We start from the raw sequence: 22,764 nt of genomic DNA on the forward strand, positions 1-22,764 counted from the left end.
CAGCTGAAAGCAGCTATAGACAATACATAAATGAACAGGTGTGGCTGTGTTCCAATAAAACTTTATTTACAAAAACAGGTGGTGAGAAGGACATAGCAACCAGGGGCCATAGTTTACTGACCCCTGTTTTGGCAGAGTATGTTGATTATGCAGCTGAGCAAAATGAGGTCAAAGAGCTGAAAGCTTACATAGATAGTAAGTGGCATAGCTGAGGCTAGATCCCAGGTCTGATGATAACCATTTTGAGTGCTGATTTTAGTTTATTTTATTATTTTTCTCTTTTTTCTTTTGAATGCTAATTTATTCAAAAACGTTTCCGTACCAACTCTTAGTATGAAGGTTGCAAAATGGCTTCACACTAAGCATGGAGTGAATATTTTAAACATTCATCATTTTTAATTCTTTTTTTATTTTTTGAGATGGAGTCTTGCTCTGTTGCCCAGGCTGGAGTGCAGTGTCATGATCTCGGCTCACTGCAACCTCTGCCTCCCAGGTTCAAGCGATTCTCCTGCCTCAGTCTCCCAAGTAGCAGGAATTACAGGCATGTGCCACCACACCCAGATAATTTTTGTTTTTGTTTGTTTGTTTTGAGAGAGAGTCTCTCTCTGTCTGCTCAGGCTAGAGTGCAGTGGCATGATCTCAGCTTACTGCAACCTCTGCCTCCCAGGTTCAAATGATTCTCATGACTCAGCCACCCAAGTAGCTGGGATTACAGGCGTGTGCCACCACACCTGGCTAATTTTTGTATTTCTAGTAGAGATGGGGTTTCACCATGTTGGCCAGGCTGGTCTCGAACTCCTGGGCTCAAGTAATCCGCCTGCCTTGGCCTCCCAAAGTGCTGGGATTACAGGCATGAGTCACCGTGCCTGGTCTTGTATTTTCAGTAGAGGTGGGGTGTCGCCATGTTGGCCAGGCTGGTCTCAAACTCCTGACCTCAAGTGATCTGCTTGCCTCGGTCTCCCAAAGTGCCGGGATTACAGGCATGAGCCACGGTGCCCAGCCTAAACATTCACCATTTTGACTACCTCATTAATACATGCATCTACCAATAATAACAGTAATTATAAATAATGAAAATGCCAAGACATTATATTAAGGGCTTTACATGAAATATCTCAAATCCCCACAACTGTTATCAGTTAGGTAAATACTATTATCTGAAGTAATTTGCCCAAACACACATTAGCAGGTAGTATGGCTGGCTACAAACCCAGGCAGCCTGACTCTAGAACTGGTGCTCTCAATTATAAATTATCTCCTAAGGCTTTATCACCATAGGATAAGTTAGAAGTCTTCTTTCTTTTTTTTTTTTTTTTTAGAAGTCTTTTTTCTACAAGAGTTTTTAAAAATTCAATTGTTTATCTATTTATTTATTTATTTATGAGACAGAGTCTCGCTCTATTGCCCAGGCTGGAGTGCACTGGCGCGATCTCGGCTCACTGCAACCTCCGCCTCCCGGGTTCAAGCAATTCTGCCTCAGCCTCCCATATAGCTGGGATTACAGGTGCACACCACCATGCCTGGCTAATTTTTGTATGTTTTAGAAGAGACGGGGTTTCATCATGTTGCCCAGGCTGGTCTTGAACTCCTGACCTCAAGAGATCTGCCCACCTCAGCCTCTCAAAGTGTTGGGATTACAGGCATGAGCCACCGTGCCTGTCCTGTTCATGTATTTTAAAAGAAGCTTTTGTCCTTGTAACCATAAATAATTTTCTTTAAATTTTTTTTTCTATTTTTATTTTTTTAGAGACAGGGTCTTACTTGATCACCCAGGATAGAGTGCAGCAGCATGATCACAGCTCAGTGTAACCTGGAACTCCTGGTCTCAAGCAATCCTCCTGCCTACACCTCCCAAGTAGCTAGGACTACAGGTGCATGCCTGATAATTTTTTTAATTTTTTGTAGAGAGAGGGTCTTGCTATATTGCCTAGGGTGGTCTGGAACTCTTGGGCTCAGTGATCCTCCTGCCTCAGCATTCCAAAGTGCTGGGATTATAGGTCTAAGCCACCACATCCAGCCAATTATTTTATTTCCATAAAGACTCAGATTCAAAAAATCAGTCTGCCTGCATGGGCACTCCAGAAAGCAAATAATTACTGGTATGCTATTCTCTGCAAGGCCAGATCCTGTGCGCACTGGTCCTGTGTGCTGCAGAGACCTATCTCCAGGTTCATGTTAGCCACATAACATAGAAGCCACAGCACAGCAAATTGTATAATGCAGAACTATGTTAACGTAAGAATGGAAAAGAAAATAATGGAGTCCATTTTTAATGCCAGTTTAGGGTGAAAAGCATAATTCTAACGAGCTTGTTAAAGGAGGGAAGGTGAAGGAATGTCACGTTAGTTCAGATCCTATCCTGCAGGACAACTGAGCATTTTACCCTTAACAATCACCACTTAGAAGGTCACTAGGTACCCATACCGTTTCTTGTTGAATAATTCTTTGAAGATGTCGTCTCATGATGACTGATCCAAGGAATCTCTCAAGTGGAGAACAAAGGTAACTACCTGCCAGACCAGGCACAAGGCCTGGCGTTGGAGAGGGCAGCAGTAAAATGTTCAAGGCACTGTGAGTGAGGATGGTAGGTATGGATGCCGCCCAAGAGCGCTGAGGTAGTTTACGAGGAGGAGGCATGTTTGTTGGCATTGTTTGAGAACCTTTTGGGAAGGAAAACATGTTATGTCATTTACAAATACATACTATCTCATTGCTTCCTGTTTTGCCTTCATCACACATCTTTGATGTTCTAAATCATTCTGTACTGTTGCAGTTACTCCTTGTGGTGTAACAATCGTATATTAACAACCTGTTAGCAAAAATGGCCACTATTTTTCTCCTTCTTGTGTCCAGGCCCCTTGCAATATGACTTTGCAGCAACTCCTTTAAGGGGTGAACTCTATTTCTCCACCTGAAACCTGGCTGGCCTAGTGACTTGCTTCTGACCAACAGAATGTGGTGGAAGTGACACTGGGCTAGTTGTAGGCCTCAGCTTCTACTCCCTGCCTTAAAATCCTGTTGAGCCACCATGTGAACAAGCCTCAGATCAAGTGCGAAACCACACAAAGCAGAGCGAAACCTTGCCATCTGAGGCCATCTTAGATCAGCTAGTCCCAAACAAACCCAGCAGCTGACTACAGACACATAAGTGAGCTGCCCAGCAGAGCCTGAAAGAATCACTCAGCTGTGCTCAGCCTAAACTGCCAACCTGCAGAATTGTGAACCAATATATAACAATCATATATTGTTTTAAGCCACTAAATGTTATTGTTATGTAGCAAAAGCTAACCAATAAATGTATATAATTCTCTTCTGTGTTAATATGTGTGATATTGTGAAATATATATTTGGTCTTTGTCCTAGCTCCTGGCATACAAATCCTAAAATTTTTGGAATCTTCAAAGTGGTTAAGTGTCCTTTTGTATGCTAATGAGATGGCTGATGGCTGGCAGCCCCTGGGTAGCTTCAGGAAGGGGGCTGATCATAGGAAAGACAAGGCACGATTAGAAGGTTGGTAGTTTCAGCCCCATCCCCAAAGTTGATCACCAGTGGCCAGTGATTTAATCAATAATGCCTACGTGATGAAACTTCCATAAAAACCCAAAAGGACAGAGTTTGGAGAACTTCCAGATAGCCAAACATGTGGAGGCTCACAGAGGACATGGAAACTCCACTCCCCTTATGCATCTCTTCATCAGGATCCTATGTAATATCCTTTAAGTATCCTCTCTCAAAAAGTAGATCATGACTTTCAAATGTGAGGATGCAACAAAATACGTCACTTTGAGTTATACTAAAAAAGAACATAAAAATGTTGATGATACTCACTTGTTCCAGCTCGAGGGGAATGAGAAGCATCTGGAACCGGAGAATGTAGTGAGGGGTTGGCTGGTGACATTCCAGGCATGCGTGCTGCTGGTGAGGGGCCGGACACTTGAGGAGATCCTGGCCAGTTCCCTGCTCGTCCACTTGGTGACACCATAGTGTATGGGGAACTAGGGTCAAGAGTCCCTATAAAAAAGGTAAACAAATGATTCTCAAAACCTATATTTTAATAACTGAAAATTACTTGACAGCATTCAAATCTTTACATAGTAATAATTTTATTTTTTCTTCCAATAAGATGTTTCACTGAAGCTTGATGTGTGTTAACATGTCATGACTGAATCTCTATTTTGTGTAAGGTACTTTTTAACATGATACAAAAATTAGAAAAATATAAAGATAGAGGATAAAATTTACCTTCACACAAGCTTCAATGTGTGTAATATGTAACAATGTATGCTACTATATGCATGAAAATATTAAGCAAACAATCTCAGAGTTCCTTTAAAGGCAGAAATATATTTTTAAACCAACTTCGACAAATCAGGAGAAGGAAATTTTCCATATTCTTTATTTAGGCTACGTTGACTAAGAAATGAACCAAGACTCAAGTTTTGAAAGCAGTGACTTCCTGAACAATCTGATATTTAAATTTCATCCTCCATTGGTATCCAAGAAAATATTCAAAAATAAAAAATAAATAAATAAATTTCATCCTCCAGATACCTTCAACATATTTTTTATATCCCTCTATAACCAAATGACAAACTGAAAAAATACTTTTACCATGTATATGTCAGAGACTAAATGGTCTTTACTTAAGTCTTAAAAATGGGTAAGAAAAAACACAAGAACATAGGTAAAGCATATATAACTGGGAGGTATAAAATAAGAAACACCAAAGACCGGCCAGGCATGGTGGCTCACACTTGTAATCCCAGCACTTTGGAAGGCTGAGGTGGGTGGATTGCTTGAGTCCAGGAGTTCGAGACCAGCCTGGGCAACACGGCAAAACCCCATCTCTACAAAAAAAAAAAACCCACAAAAACTAGCCAGGCGTGGTGGTGCACATCTGTAGTCCAAGCTACTTTGCTGGGGAGGGGATTGAGGCAGGAGGATCACTTGAACTTGAGAAGCCGAGGTTGCAGTGTGCTGAGATTGCACCACTGCAGTCCAGCCTGGGTAACAGAGAGAGACCCTGTCTCAAAAAAAAAAAAAAAAAAGGAAAAAAAGAAACACATTAAACAATAAGATACCATTTTTCACCTATCAAAATGGCCAAGGTCTTTAAAATATGTAATACTCCCTGCTGGCAATGATGCAGGATAACAGACATTCTTGTATGATGGTATGGGAAACTGGTACAGCCTTTCAGATGAGCAGTTAGCAATATGTTTCGAAAGCTTTAGAATTTCTCAAAACCCTTGATACAACAATTCCATTTTTGGAACTTAAGGAAACAATCATGGATATGAGCACAGATGGCACCACTTTTAATTGTGAAAAAAATGGCAACATTCTAAACATATAACAATAGGAGAGCAGTTAAGTCATGGTACACCCTGACAAGGGGATATTATTACGCCATATGGTATGATGATGTGACAGAAATGTTCCCACAAATATTAATAGTAAAAACTAAAATCCCAGGTGCTATACAACTTAAAAACTGAGGAACCTGTTTATGTTCTATGGTATCATACTCATGATATATTAAGTGAAAAAAGGCACTGAACACTGTAAAGTATGCTGTCGTGTGTGTAAAGGAGAGGGGAAAGAACACTTGCATGTATTTGCTTGTGTATGCATGAAACAGCTCTGCAAGAATATCTACATGTTTCTGGGAAGAGGAACTGGTGGTTGGTGGAATAAAAAGGAAACATTTCACTGACTTCTGGTTCTGGTTCTAATTTTTATCTAGTTGAATCAATTCAAAATAAAATTTTTTAGTTAAAAAGTTAAAAAATTCAAGTCTCAAAACAATTCCTATGTTAGGGTACCCACTGTAGGGGGGCAAGGGCAGGTATTTGAAGGGGGAGACAAGCAGCTGGGTAGAGAGCAAGCGAGAATAACAGAAACGTGAGAGGGCAGGCAAGCAGGGCATGTGACAGGAAGGGCAAGGCAGAGCAACAGCAAGGGAGAGTCCAAGGCAGAGACAAACTCACTGGTCATTACCTCTGTGTGGTGGAATTAGATAAATTTGATTCTTTTTGCTTGAGCAATATTTTTGCTACTTCCTCAATAAACAAGTATTAATTTTGCAATGAAAAAATTTACTCAACAAAAATTATTTTCACATCAAGCTCTTACGCTGTATCGATTTCTATGTATGGACTCACCATGTGGACTAGCAAAACTGGCCCCTGGTCCTATTGAGATTCCATGCGAGGATGGGGGAGGAGTTGGAACAAATGACGCTGGTGATGGGGCTCTCAAAGCCCCACTTGGGGAGCTGGCAGCGTGCAGATTTCCTAATAAAGGAAAATAATTATAGATAATCTTGCAGGACACATTTTATGTCCTGTCCAAGGACCCCAAGTTAAAAATCTCTCTACAAACTAAAGAAACGAGTAGTATAGCTCCCATATATATAACACAGAGAAAAACTGGCAAGATTTCATTATCGAAAGAGAGTGTTCAATTCCATGGGCCCAAATTCTAGCTCTTATATTGACTGATTAAAAATCCGGTGTACTTTTTATTCAGTTATTCATTCAACAAGAAGGCCTGAATGCCAACTTCATGCCAAGCACTGTTTTAGGCATTGGGGATGCAGCAGTTAACGAAAGAGACAAAAATTCCTGCCCTAACAAAGCTTATATTCTAATAGAATGAGAAAGACAAGTATCTGTCAGGTAAGTGCTATGGAAAAAAATACAACAGGGTAAGGGGACAATATCGTGTAGTGAAGGAGGTGGGTATTGTTCCTTATATATAGCAATCAGAAAAGACCTAAGGAAAGGGGCATGTGAGCTGACACGTGAAGAAAGGATTAGGCATGAGGATACCCAGGGGATGAGATATTCCAGCCAAACAGAGAGCTAGTGCAAATGCCCCAAAGGTGGAAGCAGTTATAAATAACAGGGAGGAAGCCAGTGTGGCAAGAACAGAGTGAACGAGGTGGGCAGTGGGAAGAGAGGACACCAGAGAGGCTGGAGGAAGAGGGGTGGGTCCCAGATCACATGGGGACTTATGGGCCACTCTAAGGACTTAGGGTTTACCCTGAATGAGTGGGAATCCAATGCAGAGTTTGGAGCGGAAATCATGGACGAACTTCTGTCCCAGAAGGATCACTCTAGCTGCTGTGGGACAGACTATAGAGCAAGGGTAGGGGTAGGGACAGGAAAACCAGTTAGAAATGACTGCAATAATTCAGGTGAGAGAGGACTAGTGGCTTGGGTAAAGGTGACAGACTATGGTAGTGAAAAGTGGTTGGATTCTGGGTAAATTCTGAAAATCAAGCTGACAGTATTTGGTAAATGACTGAACATGGGTATGAAAGAGACGTCCAGCATGACTCGAAGAGCTTCAGCCCAAGTAGCAGGAAGGAAGGGCCTGCCATTTACTGAGCTGGGGTGTCTGTGGGAAGAGGAGCACTGGGGCAGTGAAGAGATCCGGAGTTTAGTTTCAGCCATGCTGAGTTTCAGGTATCTACCAGACATTACATGGAAATTATGCCGAATAGACAGTTAGAAAATACAATACGGGCCGGGTGTGGTGGCTCACGCCTGTAATCCCAGCACTCTGGGAGGGCGAAGCGGGCAGATCACCTCAGGTCAGGAGTTTGAGACCATCCTGGTCAACATGGCGAAACCCCGTCTCTACTAAAAATACAATCATTAGCCAGGCACAGTGGCGCGTGCCTGTAATCCCAGCTACTCAGGAGGGTGAGGCGGGAGAATTACTCGAACCTAGAAGGCGGAGGTTGCAGCAAGATGAGATTGCTCCATTGTACTCTAGCCTGGATGACAGAGCAAGACTCTGTCTCCCAAAAAAAAGAAAGAAAAAAGAAAATACAATACTAGACTTACGGAGAGACTGAGATTGGAGATATAAAAAACAGGCAAACGTTAACTTATTTAAAGCCACAGGACTAGTTTTAATTTAGGATTATGAAAGGGTGAACTATGGCTACCAAAACTATGAATAAATGCAACATTTAAACACTTGCTACATTATCATAATTACCTTTAATATCAGCATGTTTCAAATTCTCTACTATAGCAGTCCCCGCCTTATCCACAGGGGATATGTTCCAAGACCCCCAGTGGATGCCTGAAACCTCAGATAGTATTGAAACCTGTTTTTATCCTACACACATATATGATAAAGTTTAATTAACAAATTAAGTACAGTAAAAAATTAACAACAGTAAAATAGAACACTCTTAGCAGTATATTATCAGAAAAGTTATGTGAATATGGTACCTCTCTGTCTCTAAATATCTTATTGTACTATACTTGCCCATTTTTGGTCCTCAGTTGATCTCAGGCAACTAAAACCTCGGAGAGCGATAAGGCGAGGGGAACTGTACTATGTGAGATAATTTCATATTTTTGTGTTCTGTAATACCTAAAGCACTGCCTTACTTTCAGTCAGTATGTTGATCAACTTGACCAACCTTTAAGTGTTTATGTTTACTTATTTAGCTGTATGATCTGGACAAGCGACCTAACTTCTCCATGTCTCAGTTTTCCTCCATAAAACGGCAATAATAATAGGACCTACACCACAGGTTTGCTGTGAGGATTAAATGGGTAAAGTGCTTAGACTAGGGCTTGGCACACAGTAAGCACTATATATGCTTGTCTACTACTATAAGTATTTCAAAATATTTTTCCCTTCCTACTGTATAAAAACAACGTCAACTCCTATCCTAGAAACACACTCCCCTGGGGTTCTACAATCCTGTTTCTCCTGTTTTGCCTACTTCCTCCCTAGCTGCTACTTCCCTACTGACCACTGGTATTCCTAGGGGTGGACTCAACTACCCACTTGGGCTTCAATGACCCTAGACATGACAACAACAACTTCCAAGTCTTCATCTGTGGCTCAACCATCTCTGATGAACTATAGGCTCATACAGCCAACTGCCTACTGGACATCTTGACTTAGGAATCTCTGGGGACTTGCAAAATCAACAGGTTCAAGAGAACGCCCTGCTCCTTTCTCTGTGAAATCTGCCCATCCACCACTCTTGTCACTTTCAGTTGTATAAATTTAACCCAGACTAAAATCCAACAATGGCTTCCTATTTACCCATACAATAAAGGCCAAAATTTTGAACAGAGCCCTGTCTCTCCACACACCAGCCATTTGGAAGAGTCTACCATCTTCTGGGAGTTCAGACTCCACACACCCTGCAAAGTCTGCCTGAGATATCCTCCTCGTCCATGTCCCTGCATCTGGGTAACTCTGACCCACCCTTCACGTCTCGGCTTAACTAGTGTTGAAAGGAGGGAGGCAAACAAGGCATCCCCAAGAAACAAACAATTGAACCCCTCCTTATCGAACGCTCTTTCAGAAGCCCAAGTGACCCTTTTTGTAACACTCATCATACTTGGCATTACAGATGAAGACTGTTTATCTAGGAATCTAAGCAGAGGAAGCATACCCCACCCCCCAAATAAAAGTGAATTTAAAGATTTAAAAAATGAGGATCTATTTTTTTAAAACGACAGCACTGAAGTAATGTGAAGAGCAATATGAGTGGCTACGTGTGAGACATGGTGGGGGTGGGATCTGCCAGGGTGCGAGTGCCTAGGCAGTGCGGGATGTCGAGCAGCCCAATCTGGGCAACAAGACAGATTACAATGGACTGGTCAAAGAGGCATTTGTCACGTACCATGCCCCAGGCTAAACACTTTATGTGAACTATTGCATTGAATTCTTACAACATCCCTATGGAAAAGGTTTTATATTATTCTCATTTTACAAATGGGATTAGCTATTGAATAAGTTATGTCATTACATCTCCCACCTGCAGATTAACGGATTTTCTGGTCAATACAAATTTCTCATATACAGACACACATATACATATCTATAAGAATTTTCGTATTTTATAAAGGAGAAAAGTATGCACCGCAAATTCTGCTTTTCAAAGTGAAAACTTAAAAGCAGATGTATTTGTTGGGTTTGTTACTTAAAAATCAGGATTTAATGTAGTTTTGTTTGTCCTGTTCTCTGATAAGCCCGAATGCCTTCAATTGGTACTAAACTACTTAATGTATTCTTTAGTTGAGTGGACTGATATATTTACAGTAGATAAAAGGTTTTATTATGCATGCTTTTAAAAATCATTTAATTTCTTATATTTTACATCCTATATTACATATCACATCTTTTATGCTAAAACTTTCTTTGAAAAAAACCATCATTATGCTCTGGACATATTACCAGGACCTAGTAGGCAAGGGGTCATTCTCCCCAATAAATCTGATGACCTAGCTTCCTTGCTAGATGATAAGCTCAAGAGCAGGGCTGATATCTGGTTCACTGCTAAATCCCCAGCACCAGGCAGCATTTGGCACAGAGCAAGTGCTCAAGAGATACCACTGAATCATTCAGTTAAAAGCAAAAATTTGGCATTCTCAAGCACTTTTACGGCACACTTCATAGGGCTGCCAACAAAGCCATTATGTCTGGACAAACAGACTGTGCACTGCCTGACTCGGAGCTTGGGGGCAGGCCACCCTTCCACCTATTCCATGGCTTAGCAAACTTTTTCTGTAAAGGGCTGTCATAGTGGGAAAGCAGCCATAGACATTACATAAACAAGTGTGGCTTCATTCCAATGAAACTTTATTTACAAAAACAGATGACAGGCAGGATTTGGCTCTATAGGCCTTAGAGTCTGTCGATCTGTAATATAGATCATGTTGTGATTAGCACCCCCTGGAGTTGTGCTGTGAGTCTGGCTCTGGGTGACATTAATTTAAACCTTTTAAAGTGCTCCTGAGCCTGGACACAGACTTCACAAACCTTCCATAATAAATGAGAGACAACTATCTAGCCATAGACTAGAAAGGGAATTCTCTCTGAAGCCTGAGGCTAGATGCACAGTGCTTCTCAATGTGGGGGGGGGTGTGTGTGTATTTTGGATTTGAAAGTTGAACATGACAAGAAAGTAAGTGATATCTTACCTGGAGACTGTGTGTGCATCATAGAGGGAGACTGATTGACTGTGCTATGATAAGATGTAGGGGGTGAAGTAAGAGGATAAGCACCTGATGTTCCTGGCTGCTTTGGAAATGGCTGAAAAGAAGAAAATTAAATGTTGGTAAAATGGCCAACTGCATGGAGCATAAGAGTGTGGCTTTCACTAATTATAGCAACAGTGTTAATATTTACACACTTTGTTGGTTACCAAATAGGAAACATGAGTTATAAAAGCGTGCAAAATAAATACACATCAACAACACAACCCTGACTTTCGAAATGTTTTAAAATAGCAACATCCTCTTTCCCGATCTTGCAATGCTTTCTATCCCTCAAGATGTTTTTTGCTCATTTTATATCTAGCATATAACTGATTTATCTCTATTATTTATCTACCATTTCATTGATTCTAAGACATTTTCCCCCCACACTTTAATATCTCTAAAATCAGGGTGTCTCTTTCCATTTATGGGATGTTAGTTTAACTGGCAGTGCTTTTTCTTTCTGAGCAGTAGATAAAAACTGATGCATCTTACATTTGGTGGCGTTTAGTATCAATGAAATATGGTAGCTCAGCCTGACCTTTACTCATCTTTATCACTTTCACAAGGTAGTTGTAACATTTTACATATTTTCTAGTGCCACGCGAGAGTTTCAGTTGTTCCTAACATCAAATGTTGGAAATAATTATCAATTTGTTTCTTAAAGTCATTTTTGTGGGTGTGGAGTGTTACCTCATTGTAGCTTTAATTTGTATTTCTGTGATGGCAAATAATGTTTGAATACCTTTTCTGTGCTTATTGGCCACTTGGACATCCTATTATGTGAAATGACTTGAATCTTTTACCTATTTTTAAAACCAGATTGTCTACTTTTTTTTTTTATTGATTCTTTCTAAGCTATCTTAAAGAAATTATAGAATTCAGGCTGACTCATAAGCTACAAAATCATGTATTTGCCCATACTGTTTTATCCAATAATGTAGAATGTACCTTTATGTTTGGAAATGTAAGCCATACTAACTTGTTAATTAAAACTATGATATTCATAAACTTTTATATTTTCTTCCTTTCCTTTCTCATGGACTAGCTTATACACTAAAACAGCATTTTACATAAAAGAAGAAAAGCTACCTGCTAACATCAAGTAAAATGTACATGAATCCCTTTATGAACATTTTTTTCTCACAACTGTCTTATCAGGGAGATGAACAGTTTACAAATAGAAGCATTGCACAGATATCCGATAAGCAGAAAAAACTGAAAACTGAAACTGCTCAATAAAAGGCTCAATCTTTAGGAGTACATAAAGCCAAAGCCACCGACTAAAGACATTTAACCATGGCAGATGAATATTCTTTTAAAAGGATTCTGACTTGGTATTAAGTGTCAAACTTTTTAACTTAAAAACAAAACAAACAAAAAGGCTCTACCTACAGGTTGAATACAGAGCAAGAAAAAGCAGAAAATTCCTCAAGTTTTCCCAAAGTGACAAATCATTCTAACTTTTCTAGAATATCCTAACCTTTGGCCAATCTACCCACATCTAATCCTTCTGCCTTAGCTTGCAACTATTTTCCTAGTTAGAAATCTCATGTTCAGTATGAAATGCTACTGGGTGTATAGAGCTCTTAGCCAAATCAGAGTATCTAATAAACTAGCGCTGCAGGCTCTCACTGTGTCAAATTATGATTTTTTTCAGTAACAACAGCACTTTGGGAGGCCAAGGCAGGCAGATCACCTGAGGTCGAGAGTTTGAGACCAGACTGACCAACATGGAGAAACCCCCTCTCTACTAAAAATACAATATCAGCCGGGTATGGTGGTGCGTGCCTGTAGTGCCAGCTACTCGGGAGGCTGAGGCAGGAGAATCACTTGAACCTGGGAGGCGGAGGTTGCGGTGAGCTGAGATCACACCACTGCACTCCAGCCTGGGCAACAAGAACAAAACTTCATCTCAAAAAAAAAAAAAAAAAAAAATCATTATAGAGGGGCCAATGAACAACTTATCTTGGGAGACAGAGAGAATAATGGACCACATTCTCCCTCCATTCCCCCTATAACATTGACCCTGCTACGGCCATGGTCATGAGATAGCCCATCTCAGTTACTTCTTTCCCCGAAAGGATGTGGCTCATTCCCTGCTCCATATCAGGTACAGGAAAAATAAAAAATGCAAGAAAGTGGCTTCCACAAGGAAAAAGCTGCTCTGATATCCGCTGGGCCAAGGTACTTCTCTCCCATGGTGGCCCAGCATCCTCAGAGGGCTAGTATCTCATCTGAGTCAATGTCTGTCACAAGAGTGCAGCACCTTGGCTACACAGAGACATTCGCATAGGCCTTTACTGAGCTTCCCTGTTCTACATGAAGGCCAAGAAGGGAAACAGCGAGAAGGCAAGTAACCCTAAATAGCTGCCAGGAACAATAGAGCTTCCAAAAAACCCTCCTTCTAGTAAGAATCTAGTATTTTTTCAAAGATTTAAGCACTGGAAAGTTGTAGTCACTAAGTAGCCAGACCAGAAGCTAAGCAATAAAATAAGCTAAGAGGATTCTCTGCACAATGCTGGTTTCAAGCAATGCTATTCATGAAAGCTTCTGGGTGAGAAGCAGTGAGCTATTTTGTAAACCAAAACTAAAGGATGTGCCAAAGAGCCTTGCCTAGAGGCTATGTGCTCATATACAACTAAAAATGGAGCCCCTGAAGACTCCAGCCCAGAGTCTACAGCCTCAATGAGGATTTTTCAGACTAGGGAGTCACACAGGACTGTTGAAGGGCTAAATGATCACTGTTCACCTTCTATTTCAGGAGGGTCTGTGAGAAAACAATGGCTGGCCTAGGGGCCTGTTCAACTCTCAGACATGTGAAGGTGACAGGACAGAACTGAAAGCTCTTATGGTTCTATGATGTGGCTTATCCAAATGGTCTGAGGACAGAACCCTGAAAATTTGTCCACCTATTCTCTGTAGCAGTCCCTACTGAACATCGCTAGACATTTAGTCCACTGTGCTCTACTTTAATAGCATCTGTCCTTCAAGACAAGGTGAGGAAACTCTCTCAAAGATCTCACATCCTGCGGATGATATTTCCATCCCTGGAATCATATAACATCATTTTAAGTGCGTGAATGATCTGAGATTAATGCTGTTTCCAACACTATTCATTTCTTGTCACTGGAAGTCTCCTCCTCACCTCCTTCTGTAACTCATTATTTCATAAGTATTTCCTGGGCATCTCGGGCCCACCAAGGACCTCCTTGTCTTTGATGCCTATAGAACCTGTGAAGTTACAGAAATGTGATACCACTTGGAATTTTGGCTAGATATTACCTGTTGCTGGGGTGGTGGCTGGAGCTGCGATATTAAAGAATCCATCATATCTCCTCCTATAGGAGAAGGGGGATTATCGTCCTCATTTACAGACCTTCTTCGAGCATCCTGATTGCTGTCAACAAACATATTCAGGAACGTCTACGGATATAAACAGGTAAAAATTAGATTATTTTACCTAACATTATTAGCAAAACATTTTAAATTATTTAGAATATTTAAACAGAAACATAGTATGTTGATCCTTGAAGATCATTACTAGGACAACCTAGAAGAAATATTGTTAATTTTGAAGATGGAAACTAAGGAAAACAGTTAACAAAAACAGCATCTAAAAAAAGGTCATATCAACTAAGAAATATTGTGTGAGCAAAAAGTTGAAGAAAGAAGTACATCCTGGCACCTCTTACCATCAGATCATAATATTTTCTTATTAACTTCTAATCCAGAAATGGGGGTAAAAAATGAAAAGCATATTGGCCATAACTTGGAAAATTCCCCAGCTAGTGAGCGCTCTCACTTTTTAAACTAGAAAATATGAAAGGAAAACTGAGTAAAAAACGATCCAATTTTTTCCTTTTTTATATTACATGATTTAATCTTGAACCATTAAGAGTGGGACAGCCTTGTTTTTATATATTGTCAAAACTGAGCAAGGCTATCAGAGTTTATGTTTCAAGCACAGATTCTCTTTAACACTCCTTACATCCCCAGTATTCTATCATAAGCTTATCAGAATCACTAGAGAGCTATTAAAAGTCCAAAGTGGGCTGAGCACAGTGGCTCATGCTTATAATCCTAGCACTTTGGGAGGCTGAGGTGGGAGGATCCCTTGCGAGACCAACCTGGGCAACAATGGCAAAACCTCATCTCTACAAAAAATACAAAAATCAGCCAGGCATGACAGTGCACACCTGTGGATCCAGCTACTAGGGAGGCTGAGATGGGAGGACTGCTTGAACCTGGGAAGTTGAGGCTGCAGTGAGCCGTGATCCCACCACTGTGCTCCAGCCTGGGCAACAGAGTGAGACCCTGTCTCAAAAAAAAAAAGTCGACAGTCTACTTTTAATTAAAGATGATGGGCTCACAACACACACTGCATTCTTTCCCCACTAAAACTACTGGAAAAAAAATTTTGAAGCAATAAGTAACAAAGACAAAAAGAATGGGAAAACAGAAAAAACAGCAATACATCCTGGAGGCTGCAAAGCAGATGGTTTAGTAGCAACTAGAACCATCCAATGTGAGAAAGCTGTATCCTAAGTAAGCTGTGGGGAAAGCCAAGAAGCAAACTATTTCCATCCAGATCCCCGAGACACTTTGGAACTGGCAGTATCAGGCACTGATATGGTTTGGCTCTGTGTCCCCACCCAAATCTCATCTTGAATTGTAATCGAATTATAATCCCCATGTGTTGAGAGAGGGACTGATTGATTGGATTATGGGGACAGTTCCCCCCAGGCTGTTGTGATAGTGAGTTCTCATGAGATCTAATGGTTTTATAAGTAGAAGTTTCCCCTGCTCTTGCGCTTCCCCTTTACCTTCCACTACAATTGTACATTTCCTGAGGCCTCCTAGCCATTCTTTCTGTTAAGCTTGTGGAACTGTGAGTCAATTAAACCTCTTTCCTTTATAAATTACCCAGTCTTGGGTAGTATCTTTACGGCAGTGTGAAAACGGACTAATATGGGTACCTTTGGAAGTGGGGATAAAAGTGGGACTAATAACAGAAGGACTAAGTGAAAGTCTAAGAGACACTTAGACCCTCCCAGATCCTCTGCTATTCTCACTGAGCTGGGTTGATCTCTTCCACCCTGGAGGAGGATCTCTGACTTGAGGGACGCCAAGATCAATTGAGAGAAGGACTACCATATAAAAAATGGGGATCAAAGTCTACATAAATTTGAGAATACTCGTTTTCTCATTTGACTTTCCCAATATTGAGAGCCAGATGCATACCATCTATGCAGAAGATTTGGATACTTCTGTCTTGGTACTCACACCAGTCCAACAAAAAGACCTAAAGCTACTGATATCAGGAGTTTCCCAAAGAAATGGCACAAGGAGATCATCCTGCAATGAAGACCACAGTCAATAAGTCTTACCTTTAAATAAGAGCAGGGAGTTAAGAATCGCTTAACATTTGAGGAAAGACACTAATATAAAAGAAATCAATACCACACCCCCACATACACAAAAGCAAGGTAAATAAAATAGAGATTATGTAGGATAAAAAGAAGAAAAAGTAATGTTGTCATATAATAGAATGTTTAAAATAAACATTTTGAAACAAAAAAAGACCTTTTGAAAAAAATTTTTAAAGAATGGCCAAAATAAAATATTGATAGAAATAAAAAATAGAGGGATAAGAGGAAAAAAGTGAGGTATCTCCCAGAAACAAGAGACCAAAAAAAAAAAACAACAGAAGAAATAAGAAAACTAGAGGACAAGTCCACAATGCCTAGCATCAGAACACTGGGAGTACCCAAACGAGCTAACAGAGAAAACAACGGAGATGAACAAAGAAATAGTGCAAGGAAATTTCCCAAAGCAAAAGGATGTAAGTTTTCAGACTGAAAGAGCCCAGTCAAGTCACATAATGTTCAACAGTGTGAACTCATTACACATCTCAATAGTCACAATGCAAGCTACGAGACAATGAAGTAGTATCTTCAAAATTTTTACAGAAAATGATTGCAACCTAGAGTTCTTTACCTAGCCACTTCAGTTAGATGAGGGTAAACTAAAGATGCTTTCAGGCATACATGATTTCAAATTAACTCTCCACCCACCATGTACCTTCTCCCAGTAATCAAAACAATGAAATAAACTAAGAAAAAAAACAAGGGGCCCACGACACAAGGCATGCAACATGCAACATAAAAGAGAAATAGAGGAATCTCCCCTTTCATCCTTTTGCAGATTCCTAAGTGAAAACTGTGTAGAAGGCCCAGACTGCTATCAGTTAAAATTGGAGCAGGTCAGAGGCCTATTGAAGAGATTTCTTCAAGATTAAATCAATAAGGTATCTTGATATGTTTGAACATACTAAAAGGAGTTATATAAATAGGAGAGAGTTTAAGGTTAATTAGTGATAGGTACTACAGAGAAAGTGAAACCAAAAAAGACCCAATTAATATTCCCAATAAAATAAAATGTTGAGCAAGACAGGAAAAATAATCATAGTAAGCTTGGTTGCAGCAATGCTTACATATTCATAACAGTGCAAATGCTGAAAAATAATCTAATCAAAATTGCTACCTAACCATGTTACCAAGATAGGAGGAAAGGCAAATGTGTTTATGTACTGAGAGCAGCCTGGAAGGAGGAAGGCACACATAAAAAAGAATTTAATAACAACTAAAGCCTGGGCAACATGACAAAATCCCATCTCTACAAAAAATACAAAAATTATCCGGGTGTGGTCCCTGCTACTGGGGAAGTTGAGGTGGTATGGTGGGAGGACGGATTTAGCCCTGGTGGTTGAGGCTGCAGTGAGCCATGATCATGCCACTGCACTCCAGCTTGGAGGACAGAACGAGATCCTGTCTCCAAAAAAAAAAAAAAAAAAGAAAAGAAAAGAAAACAGAAAAAAAAAAAAAAAAAAAAGAATGCTCATCTTCCATTGTGAGAATCAGATAATGCCCTCAACCAAAAAGTAAACAAATAGCAATGTAGGCATTCTACTTAGAGATAAAGATATAAATACCAAGATAATCAGCTATATAAGAATTGAAAACAGGGCATCTGGGGAGCAAGAAAATGACAAGAGTGAATTGCAGGAGACTATTTTTCAAATCAAGCCTTTTAGATTTATTTGACTCCAGACAAAAAACACATACAACTGAGCTATCACATCAGTTAACCACTCTGGCAGTTGTAGTCCAGGACCTTACATTTTTAAAAAGCATCAGGCCAGGCACAGGTTACTGTGATCCTAGCACTTTGCGAGGGTCCAGGACCTTACATTTTTAAAATGCATCAGGCCAGGCACAGATTACATCACGCCTGTAATCCCAGCACTTTGGGAGGCTGAGGCAGGTGGATTGCTTGAGGTCAGGAGTTCGAGACCAGCCTGGCCAACATAGTGAAATCCCATCCCTACTAAAAATGCAAAAATTAGCCAGGTGTGGTGGCACATGCCTATAATCTCAGCTACTGGGGAGGCTGAGGCAGGAGAGTCACTTGAACCCACATGGCTGAGGTTGCAGTGAGCCAAGATCGTGCCACTATACTCCAGCCTGGGTGACAAAGTGAGACTCTGTCTCATAAATAAATAAATAAATAAATAAGCATCACAGTAGAATTGATGACCAAATCTTTTCAAAAATCAATGATAAAAACTACTTTTAAAGTTCCAAAGACCAAATACAACTCTTTAGTATCTTCATCCTACTAATCAGAAGGTAAGAATGTAAAGAAAAATATTTTAATCATCTCATACACATAAGCACGGCACTTTATGAGAACTTCTAGCTCCTTCAGAATGAAGTTATAGAGATGATGAATTAACACTGCTACTTATATTAAATTTAAACAGGAATTTGTTGCTTTTCCCCATTATTTCCCCATCAAAGAAACTATTTTAGAGATAATTTTTATGTTTACTCATGTTATAACACTAAAGTCTGTTACCTTTAGTCCTGGTGCAGGATAGAAACCTTCAACTAATTTGCTGTTATCAAAAAGACTATAGGCACCATCCCGTATTGCCACAACACCTCGACTCCGGCAGTATATATCGATGCAATACATGTTCCTGAAGGCCAGTCTGATGTGGGTGGATGACTGTGGTAGAATGGAGAAGCACTGGTAGGCAGTGTTGGTTCTCTGGGTCAAGCCCAACATGGGCACAGTGGGGAGTTTGTTGATGGCATTTAATGGAGCCTGAGTATCAAACAGTACCTAAAAGGAACAAACACAGTGAGAGCAGCCAGTTTCTGTACAAACGTTAAAACCTCAGAATTTTCAGTGTATAAATGTCAAAAACAAGACAACGTCCTTCTGGCAGATTCCATAAAACATCCCCTTGAAGAGAATGCAAACTGGATCACTGGGTCCACATTGAATCAAAGAAAATTCTCAAAGAAGTGTTCAAGATATAGAAGACAAAAGTTATCAGCCTTAGTCATTAAAGACAAGTCTCCATGATCTTTTGAAGAGTTTTGCCTGAGACACTAAATGCGGTTTTTGTTTGTTTGTTTTTTAAGACAGGGTCTCATTCTGCCACCCAGGCTGGAGTGCAGTGGCACAATCACGGCTCACTGCAGCCTTGACTTCCCCAGGCTCAGGTGACCCTCCCACTTCAGCCTCCCAGATAGCTGGGACTACAGGCGTGCATCGCCACACCTGGCTAATTTTTGTATTTTTATAGAGACAGGGTTTTGCCACATTGCCCAAGCTGGTCTTGGACTCCTGAGAACAAGCAATCCTTTCGCCTTGGCCTCCCAAAGTGTTGGGATTACAGGTGTGAACCAGCACGGCTGGCACACTAAGTCTTATTTTTAGACAGAAAATAAACTTAATTACCTGTAATAACTGAACCACATTTGGTGTTTTGTTGAACATTTCTTGAAGCTGATGGAGAATGGTATTGTGACAGTTACTGCAACCTGAGTTTGGGCCAACAGTTCCCAAAGAAATGTGGAATTTTTGATGGACTGAATTCCATTGGATACTAATCTAAATGAAAAAGATTACATGTTTCAGAAACTGAGAAAGTAACAGATTCAAGTAGGGGGAAAAAAATGTTAAAAGTAAGGCAAAATGCCAAAAATCTAAAGGAGATTTTTTTTTTTGGAAAACAAGCAATAAAATAAGACTGGATTCGAACTCCAGATGTGCTAATATGTGTTAATATTGAAAGTACATTCCCTGACCATGTGTTAGTCCTCTTTTACTAAATAAAACAGAAAGGCGCTAAAACAACTTTATTAAACTTTATTTGAAAATTATCATTAGTTTTTCTTTTCATTTTTCTCTTGAACTAAAGAAGAGTCACACTCTTGGTACCATCAACTAAGGAGCACTGTCATAAAGGGGAAGGGTGCCACTCTGAACACAGATACATTTGGTTAATAGATTTTAAAAAGCTCAAGTAACCTGACATTACTTGACGTAGAAGTCTAGAGAGAAACCAGTTGGCTGCATTTTTATACTACATTTCTAGGACTTTACATGTGAGGTGGGAAAAAAATAAAGAACTACAGATTACAGGAAATACTTCAAGATTAAGATGAAACAATGTTAACATTCACGTGCCCAAAAGCAAAAACATCCCATATTGTTATAACCACTCATACATAATTTTCCTTACAATAATCACATTGCCAAGCAAATCTGTAATCAGTGAAGAAAAAAATACAAACACCATCAGTACATTACCTTATCCAAATTGCTTCAACATCATATACCCCATCACAGGGTTATTATTTTTGTTTTCAATTTTAAAGAGTTAAGCATTATAGTGTACTATATTTATAGCCACAAGCATTTAAAATTTACCATTTTATCCCTAACTTTTACTTGAGCTCTTACTTATATTAAGGTAATTTTCATGTTTTTTTAATTCTTGATTTTTAAAAAATTCATAAGACAGGAACTTCAGCATTTCAATCAGACTTACTGAGCTTCCCTTGGTGGTTCCATAACACAAGATAAGTTTGCGGTAATTATAAACACGAACTTCTGAGAAAATATTTAGATGAGCGGGTATGTCTAAACCGAAGGAAACAAAAAGGAGATTAATATTATACATGTAAAATTTTAAAATATAAATTTGAATAAGATGGCATTTTGGCAATATTATATGCCCAGACAGGTCTCTAGTTAAGTAACTTAGTTTTAAAAAAAGCAACAGCATAATAAATAATATGCTTCCATTTCTACAAAAGGGGGCAAGGGCAGGTGAGATACACTGAAGCAGTCTAGCATAGTGGTTAAAGGGTTCCAATTCCAACTCCGCCACTCACTAGCTATGGGACTTTATACAAAGTTCTTGGTCTTTGCAACTTGTTTTCTTCTGTAAAATGAGGAATAATACTCACCTCATGATTGTGATTGTGAAGACTGTGAAGATAACTCATTTGTTAACACAAGCAAACTGTTTATAATATTGTATGGCACACAGTAAATAAGCACTATTATTATGATACAGTACACCTGTGTGTAAAATTTTTGCAAACAAAAGAAACTTAACAGTGGTTGTCTTTAGGGGAAGGAAATTGAAGTCTGAAGTGAAAGGAACACTTAAGTTTTATTAGATATACTTTTGATTTTTTTGCTTTGAACACTGCATGTTTTACTTCTTCAGTTAAAAAAAAAAGGGTATGGACTTTTTTTTTTTAATTATTTATTTAAAAAGGAGATTATCTCTACATGTACCTGGTAGAGAACGTGCAAATTCCAACACACACTCATATAATCGTGCAATGCTATTCCAGTCATTAAGAAACATTTCAACCACTTTTCTACCACCAACAGGCTCAGACAACAGATTTTCATATGTCAGGTAAACGTGCCGGGATGGGCCTACAGGATTAAAAGAGAATATTAATAGTAACCGATACTAAAAAAAATCCAGAAATATGCAAAGACAAAATGTGTGAAACATCTCACCTTGCTCCCTGGTAGAAGTGCCATTAAGTGGACAATTTGCAAACACTAACTCTGCTACCCAAGTGCGGTTATTTCTACCTTGTAATCGGAAAGTGCAATCAAGAAGACAGCGGTCCAGAGCCTTTTGGGTTTCCTCACTTATACCCTTACAGGGAGGAATTCTGGTGATAAAAGACAGCATATGAAATACACTTTACACAGACAAAGCGCAATGTACACAATGACAGACAGGGTATGACATTAGAGCTTCAGTTCAAACTCCACTTCTAGATACCTTCTGCCAAGGCAGGAAGCAATTCACAGCAATTAATAGTATTTAATCCATTTCCATTCACATCAATATGGATTAGAACTCTCATTTTAACAGTGATGTTTGTCTTTATTCATAATTTTGTTCTTTAAAAAAGACTACAATTCTACAGAATGAAAATCAAGAACACTGGTTTTCTACAAAATCTATCTAGAACATCCTCAAGGAAAAGCTAAGGGGAATAAATCCTTATAAAACCACTCTTTGAAGACAGGATGATACAGTACAAACAATAAGGGCCTTGGAGTCAGAGACCCACATTCTAACTCTGACTCAGCCACATTTAATGTCTCTGAATTTCCCAATTACAAAATAGAGATGAAGAATTACTTTATGTGTCATTGATGAAGAAAATGAAAGTGCTTATGGTGGCTGACACAGCAGGTATTCATATGTTTTGTTTTTTAAGAGATGGAGTCTTGCTGTGTTGCCCAGGCTAGCCCTGAACTCCTGAGCGATCCTCCCACCTCAGCCTCCCAAGTAGCTGGAATTACAGGTGCACACCACCAAGCCTGGCCCCATGTA

At 39.6% G+C, this 22,764-nt stretch overlaps 1 protein-coding gene across 2 annotated transcripts in view; it reads right to left on the reverse strand.

The window, feature by feature from the left end:
* Positions 1–22,764, reverse strand: part of MED14 (mediator complex subunit 14) — an 87,455-nt gene that overhangs the window by 10,947 nt on the left and 53,744 nt on the right. For both annotated transcript variants that reach the window (XM_050777615.1, XM_050777616.1), the window contains exons 17-26: positions 21,930–22,090; positions 21,696–21,842; positions 20,938–21,029; positions 19,842–19,994; positions 18,948–19,217; positions 14,313–14,453; positions 10,971–11,082; positions 6,165–6,296; positions 3,829–4,011; positions 2,425–2,660 (exon numbers count right to left, since the gene is read on the reverse strand). In XM_050777615.1, the coding sequence (XP_050633572.1) occupies positions 2,425–2,660; positions 3,829–4,011; positions 6,165–6,296; positions 10,971–11,082; positions 14,313–14,453; positions 18,948–19,217; positions 19,842–19,994; positions 20,938–21,029; positions 21,696–21,842; positions 21,930–22,090 (1,627 nt within the window). The remainder of the gene's footprint in view (positions 1–2,424; positions 2,661–3,828; positions 4,012–6,164; positions 6,297–10,970; positions 11,083–14,312; positions 14,454–18,947; positions 19,218–19,841; positions 19,995–20,937; positions 21,030–21,695; positions 21,843–21,929; positions 22,091–22,764) is intronic.

This window comes from Macaca thibetana, chromosome X (assembly GCF_024542745.1).
Source record: "Macaca thibetana thibetana isolate TM-01 chromosome X, ASM2454274v1, whole genome shotgun sequence".
Taxonomy (NCBI): Eukaryota; Metazoa; Chordata; class Mammalia; order Primates; family Cercopithecidae; genus Macaca; species Macaca thibetana.